Source organism: Lampetra planeri, chromosome 9 (assembly GCF_965212315.1).
Source record: "Lampetra planeri chromosome 9, kcLamPlan1.2.h2, whole genome shotgun sequence".
Taxonomy (NCBI): Eukaryota; Metazoa; Chordata; class Hyperoartia; order Petromyzontiformes; family Petromyzontidae; genus Lampetra; species Lampetra planeri.
In genome coordinates, this window is record NC_136115.1 from 1,610,917 (window position 1) to 1,623,294 (window position 12,378).

At 49.0% G+C, this 12,378-nt stretch overlaps 1 protein-coding gene across 4 annotated transcripts; it reads left to right on the top strand.

Moving 5' to 3' along the window:
• The first annotated feature begins 357 nt into the window (after positions 1-357).
• LOC144720539 (TNFAIP3-interacting protein 3-like) lies at positions 358-10,063 on the top strand. 4 transcript variants are annotated; one of them, XM_078597323.1, is made up of 8 exons: positions 358-518; positions 2,223-2,318; positions 3,123-3,188; positions 3,680-3,763; positions 4,802-4,918; positions 5,234-5,347; positions 6,288-6,413; positions 7,561-10,063. In XM_078597323.1, the coding sequence occupies exons 2-8, from the start codon at positions 2,223-2,225 to the stop codon at positions 7,660-7,662; spliced, it is 705 nt and encodes a 234-aa protein (XP_078453449.1). In that variant the 5' UTR covers positions 358-518; the 3' UTR covers positions 7,663-10,063. The 4 variants fall into 4 exon arrangements, with proteins under 4 accessions (XP_078453449.1, XP_078453450.1, XP_078453451.1 ...); XM_078597324.1 differs by having other exon boundaries at positions 4,805-4,918; XM_078597325.1 differs by having other exon boundaries at positions 4,808-4,918.
• The last annotated feature ends 2,315 nt before the right edge of the window (positions 10,064-12,378 follow it).

The window sequence follows — 12,378 nt, forward strand, 5'->3', positions numbered from 1 at the left end:
CGATTTGCTTTATCGGCCAAATGGCTGCACGCACTTCATCAATGACGAACAATCGCCGCCGACGTACATTTGCATGCGTCTTGGGCATATTGCTGAGTTCCCTCGCTATGCGTAAACGGTGCAGTCACGACGCTTTCGATATGACCATTTGTTATTCCCACAAACCGCAACATCGGTGATGGGGGGGGGAGGGGTATTGGTGGTGCTGGACGGGATTTGCCAGTTCGAACCGGGAATGCACGTGTTGTACAATGGGCTTTGCGCCGTGCCCCACCCCCCCCCCCGGGAACTCGCCGTGACTCACGAGGCTTGGCCACGCCTGCGTTCGTTGGCAATAAAGAGCACGAGTCGCCTTGCCGTGCCGCAGTAAGCTCAGAGGGGTTGAGGAAGGAACCAGCGAGACTATTCAGCCGGCTGTGTACTACAGCTCTCAACGTATTTTGACATTTACGTGTCAAAGCGGAGAAATATAGTCTAACAAGTACCAAAGTCCATCACTGCTATACTACTAAACACAGGTAAGGTTCTTTGTGAAAGACACTGTTATACGTGGGCTGTTAGTCAGCGTTGTCATGATTGTGGTTACGTGGTGTGTGTGCGCTGTGCTTGCCGCTCACGGCACTTGCTCGAACGGTCCGGTCAGGCTATCTGGGGGGGGCTTTGTCTTTGTGTGCGGTTGTAAAGCCAGGCAGAGACGCCTGTGGTCTACGTGGTACTTGATACGTACAGACAGACGCGCCTGCCACTAGACACACGCTAAAATTGTACAGTACCTACATTATTTACATGTAAACACACCATGCATACGTCTTGCTGTGTGTACATACGCACGTTATATATGTTAACGCGCACACACTGTGGATGCATGCACACGTTAAACACACACACACACATACCCAATCGTACTAATGCGGATAGTACGTTTATAATGAATACGTCTGGAACGCCGCTGGCACTGCACTTTTAGCTCGCCTGTATTGAGCACGAATTTCTTGAGAACTGCTGTTTGTGTTTAGTTTGTCCATCCCCGCCCCCGCACCTCCGATTAGCACGGTTGGTTACGTACGGTGCGAACAAAGTTCAACATAAATAAATTGGTTAATTGCATTCGCTATTTGTTTGCTTTCGAGTTTAAAACTCGGATAATTAACTCGGCTTGACACCACGGGCTCCCCTCCCCCCTCCGCCCCGAACTTGTGATCGAAAGGCAACGGCTCTTCACGTAGGAGCTGGCCACATTTGTGCGATCGGCAGCTGCGGGGTGCGACGTTTTGGGACGGCAGACGGCGATTTAAACAGAAACATCCACTTGGCCAGCCTACTGCTGGATGAAACCCCCCCCCCCCCACAACACGCTTTGTCGCTCATGGGGGGAAGGTTGCTTTACTTACTTCACCGCGTCGGTCAGCGTGGAAATATCACCCGGTCCCATCGGGTTCACGACGCAACGCGCTCAACCGTTGTGCCACCGCTCCCAACTTGGCCTCTTCTTAGCCGTGCGGCGGCCGATGCACGTCCGCCGTGAATGTGCAGCGCCCCTGGGGATGCGGGTCGCCGAGGCTGGGAGGGCTATTGGTTGATCCGTACTTGTACACGGGGGTCGCCAGCCTGTGGCTCCGCTACCACATGCAACTCTTGAAGGACCGCTGGCTGCTTATTCTACGTTATTCTATGAAGGACGTTATTCTATGAAGGACAATCACCGTCTCGTATATTCACCACCGCAGCGCATTGCGGCTCTGGAAATATAGAGGGTTTTTTTTTAAAATACCGAATTCGAAAGAAAAAACATATCTGCTTGTTATTTTGGTTTCTGACCCATGGTAGAGTAATAGCGTGTGTTAAACCACGCGGGTGTGTGTGAATTGTGGGGAGCGGTAGTGTAGCGGTTAGCGCGCTGCGCTACGAACTCGGCGACCCGAGCTCACGGCCACCAACACCGGTGACGATTATCTGAACCGGTCGTTCCCCCCCCCCCCCGAGGTCGACTCGGCCTCAAATGAGTACCTGGTGCAGTGCATAAACATCGCCACTGTGGAGACAAAGGCGGCCGGGCGTGCTGTTGGCCACCCACCCCCTCGTGTGCCGTGCCGGCCTTCATAGGTGTTCGCTAACAGCACTTACCCCAACAGTCTGTTGAGGCTTTACGGGGGTGGAGGGCTTTGTCTTTGTCTTTGCTGCGTATTCAAGGTGTGTGTGTGTGCTTGTTGCCACCTTCTTAGATGGAGAACAAACCCGAAATGCGCAGGGACTCTAATGTGCTTGCCAACCGGGAACTGGAGACGAAAGTTCGCGTCTTGGAGGAGCAGAAGCGAGAGGTGAGAGCCAGGAGTGATTGTTTTACCCCCCCCTCTCTCTCACTTCCGATCGACAGGGAACTGAAAGTCCAAGGGAACTGCACGGTTATTTGTTTTGCTTTAAATCACTTCGGTTATTTCACAAACAATGCTTTTGGGCTGGTTTCTCAAGGCAGAAATATCGGAGTTTCATTTCCGACGGGACAGTCCGTTTCCGGGATGCTGTTCCGAGAATTTACATCGGCTCGCCACCACACGCTTCACCTTTGCTCGGACGTTGCTTGCGGTTACCAGATGTCTGTTTAATACAGGGTCGTCCTAGTGGGTAGGCGTAACTGGCTTGTACGCCAGCGGACGTCACTTATGCTGATAATCGCAACGCCATTCCGTGCAAGGAGATACCAAGCGAGATATTAAGCCCTTGGCGTGATCCGCCAGTGCGATGTTTTGTGCAAACCGCGTAGGTATTCAATTCGCGGGTTGTGTATTACGTTGAGCGTTTTGGTGCCGCGATTTTCAAAAGCCATGCGGGTAGCTGGCTGCACGCCTATATGCCTGCGTGCACTGTACTGAACTCAAAGACGAACTTTATTACAGATCAGATCAGAACACTTTACGTGTGTGTGTGTAATGTCATAATAGTGCAGTGAGATGGGAGGGGCAGAAGTAGGCTGACAGAAGACTGAGAGTTGGAGGCCGTGTTTGATATTTCCACACCAAGTAAAGGAGCTGCAAGAGAGTTGACACGTGGATAAGTGGCCACTGGCACTTTTGTCGTCAAATTTGTAAACGCTTATACATATGCGTTGCTGTTCTCTCTTCCAGCTTTTGGACGTCAACATTGCCTGGGATAAGCAGTACCACCTGATGAAGGAATGCTACGAGAAAAAGGTAGGCGTCTCTTCAGAACGTACGCACGCAGTACACTGGGAATATTCCCGAAAACTGTCCTGGCCCTCCCCTAGGTCGACTTTGGCATTAATCGAGCGCCCAGTGCCACGTATGTAAACATCAGTACCTGGCCACATTACCCTCCTTCTTGTACCCTGGTGGCCTTCATAGGTGCTCGCTTATGACACGGGGGTATCTTTAGCTATGTATCTGCATCGGGGTGTATGGGCACGTGTATCATGTCCGTCTGTAAACATCTAAGTACGTGTCTGTCCACTGTCTTTCAAAGCGAGCCCGTCCATTATATTCATCATACGGAGAGACGTAGAGCAAGTGTGCTGTTGTTCTTGTTCTGGATGTCCTTAGCAAACTAGCTGGGTAATTGGCTATAATATGGGATTTACCATGTAACAAATAGGAACACTCAAATTAATTATTTCTCACCATGATGATTGTTACTAAATCGTCAACCGTCTTGTTGCGCGCCGCAGGTACGGGAACTGAGACAGAAACTGCACGACGCTCGCTCAGCTTCAGCCGAGCCGGAGTTCAGCCGACAGCAACCCAGCCACCAGGTGAGCCCCACTTGCCCCATTCCATATGGCCCCACTATCTCCAAACCACACTCATAGGGTAATTGCCCTCCTTGTGGAATTTCCAGTGTGTAGAAAAAAGATGCCTGTTAGGGCTTGTGTTGGCCTGCTCCGAATTCCTTACATATGGACATGGTGCACATTTAACACCCCCCTCCCCCACGCACTCCCTCTGCTGCCCGGCCAAAAATGGGAAAATCCAAAAGCTTAGCTCGACTTCCTGAGCTGGGGCACTTATCAGATGTCTCGTCCAGCGGTGAAATATTTTGGCTCCAGGCTTTCTGCGCTGGCCGCCAGAAAATTTCCCAACCTCGCGTGTTTTTTTTATTTTTGTTCTACGCCGTCCCATTTCCTCCCCACCCCACCCCCACCTTACGGAGCCCCGCAGTTCATTTTCTTTCGCTGTCTGAAAAGCCCCTTCCCCCCGCACGTCGGGCGATTTTTCCTTGCAACTCCTCTGAGTTTGTGCTCAGATTGATGATGTGGGAAAGTTTATGAAATAAGACCTGTCTCTGTCAACCAGGGAGTGTGAATGGATATGTTATAATATGTAACCACGCTGGCTAAGACATCTTCCAAGATGTGTGGCATGCGTTGAAGCGTCGGTCACAACGCCCTCTGGTGGAGCTCTCTACCCCTGCCTCTTGTGGAGGCCCTTCTGCCAGCAGTGGCGTGAGATGATTAATTGAAGGGGCTGCACCTTTACCGTCTTACCCACAACCTCTTTCTAACAAAAAAACACCCGTCTTCTCCAGCCACCCTAGCACCTCCTCCTATCGCTCTGAATATTAAAAATGTCTCGAACAAGACGTATATTTCCTTGACCACTGGGACCGTTTGCGTCTACATCGATCCCTGTGCCCATCTCCGCATTGCAGAACCCTTAGTGCTGGAACAACGGAGGGTTTGGCTTCTCTGGGGCCACGCTGCCTTGGGTGCGCCGTTTTGGACACGTGCGAAGGTCTCGCTGACATCTCGCTGACGTCTCTTGCCCCCCCCACCCCCTTCTTGTTCCCGCAGCAGCAGCAGCAGCAGCAGCAGCAGCGGAGAGAGATGGAGGCATCTAAAGACGAGCAGCTGGAGGCGGCCCTGGATCGCGAGAGTCGTTTGGTGCTCGAAGTGGCTCGGCTCAACCGGGTGAGAGCCACTTGGCCGCTCACGGCATGAAGGCGACGCGGCGCGGTCACCCAGGAATACTTGGCGCCCGATAGCAATACTTGCAGCAGCCCCCTTTCGTAAAAATCCACCGCTGGACAATGACACGGAGAGAGCAAGACGGTGCAAATGATGGTGAACAGGACTGCCGAGCAATGATACAAATGTGCCGATTGTATCTGTGTACGTTGAACTTCTTTCGCACCGTACGTAGCCAACCGTGCTAGTCGGAGGTGCGGGGGAAGGGTAACAAACGCAGACGCCCCGTGCTCACGCGCCCATTGCTGTTTTTCACAGGCTCTGGGGGATGCGCTGACTCTGCCCCAGCCTCAGCACGCATGCGTGGCCGCACCCGAGCCGACCTCACACTGGGAGGAGATCGAAACGCAGAACGAGCTGCTCCGACAGCAGGTAATCGATCGCACCTCTACACCGGTCTATTAAACTATTAAGTTTTTTTTAGTTTGCCAGGTAAGGCCCACTGAGCTCCATAGCCCCTTTTCAGAAGCCACCTGGCCACAAATGATAGCTCAACGAAGTAGCTTATCAGTTGAAAATGTATAATCCACACGATTAAAAAAAGTACAGGCTTTATGGTCGGGATCAAACCCACGATCTCTTGTATAGCAGGCGAGGTAGTCAACTTCTTGCCACCATGGTGCCCCAGGCACTTGGGTCGGGAGGGGAGAGAAAAAAATAAAAATAAGATTACGCTCGTCACCGGCGCTGTGACTCATGTTTTAAAGGCTTGACGATAACTGTGAATTTCTGTGCAATACCGTCAACGTCTGTGCTGAGAAACTGGAGCACGGTCATGGGTTGTTGAGAATTAGCCGCGACGTTTGTGAGGGCTGCAACGGAATATCGTTAATCATAAAATTGCACCAAAAATTCCCAAAGTGTGTGATCGGCATCGTACAGAGAGAATGTGTTTGGGGTTTAAGTTTACAAGTGCTTTCGTGACCAGATTACGAACGTCACCCGTTCAAAAAAATGTTTAAGTGGCATTTAGTAATAGGATTCTCTGCTGTGATAAGTAATAATGATGACAATTATTTACCCAAGAAAGCCTGAGTCTCAACACTGTTATTTCCGGGAGGGTCATAGTTCAATTCGGATGTTTGGCCAATTCCATTCATGACTTCGCACGTGGGTTGGAAATCAGAGTAACCGATGAAAACCCACCACGTAATACAAGGGAGATGACGCTCAATAGACCCACACAGATGCATTCGTCAGCCTACCGCCGTCTGTGCCGTCTCCTGGCCACCTCCAAACGCCCCCCCCAATCCCCCCTCTCCTCGGTTCCACGCTGACCTACGCGCGTTTGGTCCTTGTGTTTCTCGTCCAGGTGAAGTGCTACGAGGAGGACTTCGCCATGGAAAAGAAGGAGCACAAGAAAACGTGCGGCGAGCGCAATGCCCTGCGTGCCAATGTGGGCAAGGCACAGGAGAAGATCATGGCCTTGAACTGGCAGGTAAGGTTACGATGCCACCACTGTGCGTGGCGTGCATGCGGCCCTGCACTAAGTTGAGAACCCTCGCAAATCAAAGACTCAAGGAAGGGAGGGGGTTTATTGAGGGCAGCTTTGATGATGCAAAAACTGGGCATTGTCTCCATTTCCAGCAGTCGTCAAGATGGGAATGGTTACCCGTAAACCGTTTGAGTTTCATCAGTGTAGATGCGACGTCTGCGTAGACGCGATGTTATCGTAGATACACGACCAGCTGGCTATGAGTGGCATACCTATCAAGTGTGCAGGTGGTGCAACTGCTCCATGCCCCACGGGTCAGAGTGGCCGAGTTAATGGGCTAAAGAGTGGAGGGGAGTTTAGACACAGGGTGGGTGAGGGGGGGTGGTGGGGGGGGAGGTCAGGGGCAAGAGGGCGGAATTTCCTTTCTTACAACCACAGCCCGTTCAGACCCACGGTACACCCTTGCTGGCTACAATCCAAACAATACAACCCAAACACACACTGTTACCCTGGATTATGGAGGCGTGGAGTTTATGGAAAGATCCCGGGGGAAGTAACATAGCAAGAGCCGCCACCGCCGCATACGGAAAGCAGGGTGCGGGGTGGTAATTTTTAGAAACCGCAACCCACCTGCGGTCACATGTGGATGCATGCGGGTGCATGCCATCGTTACGCATCCTGACGTATGTCGGGACATCGTAGTAGTTGTTGTGGTAACACGATGATGCGTCTCGCGCGCTGGGTTCGTGCCGCAGAGGGCGCACCAATAGGGACGCGCTGCTTGATAACGCTTGGAATGCATCAACGTAGCACTGTCCTAATAGGGTGATGTGAGTCATTCAAGTTGCGGCATCGCCGCGTGCATTACGGCTGCCAGTTACGTTGGTTTGAACTTTTTTTTGGCTTCACAATTGGCACATCGCATTCAAAAAACTGGTCGAAGCATTTGGCGTCGGGCATGGGTGGTGGTGGTCCCACAGTTAAGTAAATGGTTTGCATTCACTAAGAGGGCCCCCCCCCCCCCCCCCCCCATTTAAAGCCTCTAGCAGGCCCGGGCCCCCATTGAATTGGGCCCTGGTGCGACACCGCAAGTCCTGGGAATGCGCGGAGCTCTAACCGATCGCCCTCTGTGTCATCCGCACGCACGCAGGTGACCGCGTACGTGGCGCTCTGCAAGAAGGAGCGTGAGGAGAGGAAGAGGCTGCAGGCTCTGCTAGGCCAAGACGCTGCCTACTTGGTACCCCGCGGATAAAACATGGCGGAAACATCGTCGCAACGACGTCGCAACGCGCCAGATGCCCCACTCGGACTGGGTGTTTGGTGGGGTTTCTTTTTTTTGTATGATGTACCGATGTAAAATGGTATATAATATATCATTATTTATTTTTTAAAATCCTTAACGGGTCATCGCTGAAATAGTTTACGAATGCTACCACTGTGCAGGGATTTTGCGTTGTGCTGTTCAGCGCTTCATTGTGAACCCTCGTGCATAATTTTTTTCTGTAGAAGCTCCCACGACGTGACTTGCCATTCACTATGAATGATCCCTAAGGGAACCCTCAAGTAAAACAAGCAACAACTGAATTCAGTTCCTGATTAAGCTTCCCAGCATGCGGACTAAATATCGGACATCGTACCGAACAACGAGTGGTGCAGTGCTACAAACGCATCATGGAGAGCCATTGGAAATATTAATGTTTATATATATTTTTTAGGTCTATTAAATTTCAGGCAGGGTCATTTTCTGCCCCTGTAACGAAGAGCTGCCCCAGCCGTAGTCGCGGAGTTTACAGAAAGTAAACAAAAGCGAAATAAAGGAAACTCGGCCGCTCTGCCCGTGCCAATGTCTGTTTCCCCGCAGTAGTTTGTTGGGGTTTTTTTTCTTTTAAAGCCGAGCGGCGCGTGATGTGCAACGCCTGCCAGCTATGCTGCGGGCGAAGTATCGTCAACATTGCCATCGCCCGCACGACCTTCGTTGGCGGTCGCTCGCGTCCTGCGCCAATGACCGGGAGGGACTAGCCGCGTAACTTCATTCGTTCATTCGCTCCCCTGCCGCTCTGATTGCCGGAGTTTCGGGAGGGGGAGAAGCGGTGTGGTGATCACGATTCAAGTTCGAGAACCTGTTAAAAAAAAAATTGCCATCGTGATTGTCCTTTAGTGGCTCTGAGTTTTATTAAGATGACTTCATCAGCGAAATGATAACCCGGGACGGCAGCTGGGTGAGGCTGCCGATGTGAGTGACTGACCGACCAGGTGCTCTGTGTTGTTGCACTGCTGCCTGTGCAGAAGAGAGAGCTGTGGCAATGACAAACGATCCCAAAACGCGGCTTCTCAAACTCAGCGAAAGGGTGTTAAGTAAAATATCTAATAAATATAATTTATGGGGTTGTTTTTTCCAGGACTCCCCATCGATTTGTCAATCGGAAAGAACCGAGGCGTGCACCTGTGGTTCCGCCGTTGTATTAATTGATGAACGGCACTTGGCCGATTTTTATGACTTGGCCGTGACCTTGGCTATTCACCTGAAAGCAAAGTGCCGTGATTTTATTTTTTTATATTATATATATTACAAGTGCAATATACATGTCAGTACGGAGATTGATGAAGTCAATGTTAACTTATATTTTTATACACAGATTTAACGTATGGTATATATATATACACATGAATATAAAATACAGTATAGACAACCGCACTGCTATTATGAACACTTTTAAAAGACGAGAGTTTACAATTCGTGACAAAATAAATGTCAAATAAGTTGTTAAAGGAGACATTTCTTAGGTTTATCAATCAAAAAAGGCCATCCCGCTCACCAGGTCGGCCGTGGGGAGTTGATTGACCAAACTTCCCCGTGCTGGTCGTGCGGGTGCGGTGAATGGGTATCGGTGTAGATGTCACTCGCCACTGATGTTATCCGTGGTTGAGTCTAACTCTGGTATCTGGTGGCTAGGGGTCATGATGAAGTACGCTAACCACTGTGATACCGCTCCCCATGTTGTTACGATTAACGCATACAGCTCCACATTTGTGTCCGTTAAGTTTTAACAACCGTCGAAATGTTGAGTGTATTGCCCTCGTTATCTATCGTCTACTAATTTAAATCGTGTGTCGTAAATGACCGTGGTGAATTCAAGTTTGAATTCGTCTGATCGGCAGAAATCATCATCAGATGAATACATTTCAGCTTTAAATGCGCGTGCGATTTTATTTATGTGCGCTAAAACTTTAGCACGACTGTTCTTGAAAATAGCAGAAGATGTGTGCTTGTCGAATTTGGACGGCAAGAAGTGGAGACTTGACTGTGAAGTTTCACGAGAAATGTCTGTGATACAGGTACAACACTAATGTGTATTAAAATATAATATATTATATATTTATGACCAGTGAAAAAAACTATTGCACTCAGGAAAATCACCATGAACTAGCTGCTACTGTTTACAATCCTTCATCGCAAACGAATTTGGAACGTTATGTTCTTGATGATGAAGGGCGATATCGTTTGGACTCGTGCAATCTGTAATGTGGTTTTTGCCATTATGACGCGTGGAAATACCAATTTATATATTTTTTGTTACATGTGTATTTTTTGTAAAAAACTTTCGGTATTTTTTTGTTGGTTTCCAATCAAATAAAGGTATTTTTTTCAACGACATATTCGGTTGCCAATTTTTGTGTTACATATTATTTTTGGCCATGTGCCACGATAGCCCGTTTAAATGTTTATCCAAACGCCCGCATTTGCCACCGAGACAGACCTGCGGTGGGTGACTCAGAGGTGGCTGCTGTGAGCTGTCATGTCCGGAAACATGTTCATGGGAAACATTGCTTCGTTACAAAACTTCTGTTGTGGTGTAAGGGGCTAAGGCACCTGACACTGGTCAGGTGCCTTAGCCCCTTCCACCCTGCCCCCCACCACAAATCGACTGCATGAATGTGCGCACCGCAGTCGGTTCATCAGCAAGCCTGGGTACTCCCCTACCTCTGCTACACCCCCGCCAACATTTCTGGCTCAACGTGGGAGGAATAGACCAAGCACCCTCTGGAGGGGCCTCGGCACCGGGCTACGAATAGGGGAGAAAGGGAGATATTTGACTGGAGCCCTGCCCCCCCCCCCCGCCATAATGAAGATCGTAGCGCCTCTGTATTGTCGCTGTAGGTTACGTGACGATGGGGCGATTAAAAACAAAAGTGCACCGCCGAGCTCCACGTTGGGATAAACGCATCGAATGGGGCGCGTGAGATTCGGCGGTGTGCGTGCAATGCAAAGGATATGCAAATTATCCATGGGATGATGATGGGGCAGAAGACGGAACTAGGCAGAGCAAAATGAGATAAAAGCGAAAGACAATGCACATGAAAAGGTACAAACGGCACGAAACGCGAGACTCAACAGCTCACAACATACACACGAATGGATTTGAATACACTATGTAACACAATTTTTGTTACTGGGTAGTAAGTGTTAATTCGTTATTGCTTATGCCTAAAAAGTATAGAAAATGGCCATTATTCCCTGTAAACTTTGCTTTTGTGACCAAGGCAGTGATATTTTTAAATTTACCTATTTTCAATGAGAAAATTGGCGAATTTGTGTCTTTTCGTTCACATAAAGTGAGAAAAAATCATGAATCAAAATTAAAATGTATTTATAGTAAAGTAATAAAAAAAATTCCTACTAAATATTTAGAAGTGAGTAGCTTTTCGAGATTTACGAGTATACTGTAAATCACTTTCACGAATCAGCCCCCAAATGTAGTCTCCCATCATGTTCGCGTTATACTGTCCTTGATAGCGGCATTCAAAGTTCAGTATATCCCGTTGGAAGTGCTCGCCTTGCTCCTCCGAGTACGCTCCCATGTTCTCCTTGAATTTATCAAGATGAGCATCAAGGATATGGACTTTGAGGGACATCCTACAGCCCATTGTGCCGTAGTTCTTCACCTAGAGTCTCAACCAGCTCCACATAGTTGTCGTCCTTGTGATTGCCCAGGAAGCCACGAACCACTGCGACAAAGCTGTTCCAACCCGCTTTCTTCTTTCGAGTGAGCTTCTTGGGAAATTCATTGCAGTCCAGGATCTTCTTCATCTGTGGTCCGACGAAGACACCGGCTTTGACCTTCGCCTCACACAGCGTAGGAAGCTGGAACTAAACTGAACTGGTGGGCTTAAGGCCACCTGTATTTACACGACTATTTATATTACTGGAAAGTTCCAGAATGTTCTAGAAGTTACTCCAAGTTTACTCAGCACTGAATCTATCTGGAATGTTCTGGAAAATAGGTAAATTTCAAAATATCAATGTCCTGGTCACAAAAAAAAATTGAGGGGAATAATAGCCATTTTCTGTACTTTTGAGGCATAAGCAATAACACTACACAGGAACAAAAAATTACGTTCCACAATGATATCATGTGTTGAGCATTTTCAAATCACTTGCAACACCGGTCAAAAAATGCGTAGTTTCTTATTCGATGCGTGCACTTGTCGATAGACCTTATCATCTAAATTAATCGATTAATCAACGATTAGTTTATGTCTTCTCCTGGCTTAGCGCGCGCGTGCGATGGCTCTGGAGAGACGAAAAGACGTCGACGAGAGACCATCGGCGAGCGAGACGTCATTCTGACTGTCGCGAAAAGGACGGCGCCACAGTGGTGAGATGTTAACTACCTCGCCTGGTGTACAGGAGGTCGTGGGTTCGATCTCGACCTTGACGCCTGCTGTGCAATTGTAGTTTGCATGCTCTTTCCCGTGTTCGCGTGGATTTTTCTCCGGGTCCTCTGGGTTTTTCACCCCCACATTCAGAATCAAAATTCGTTTCGAGTATTTGGCCGCTATACATTTCAATATAAGCCAGGTCGCTTCTGTAAAAAAAGCTGTGTAGCTCAGTGAGCCTTCCCTTGTAAAATAATAAAAGTTAACAGTTTAGTAGTTAAGTTTGTGAGCCTGAGCAGACACGTCGCTA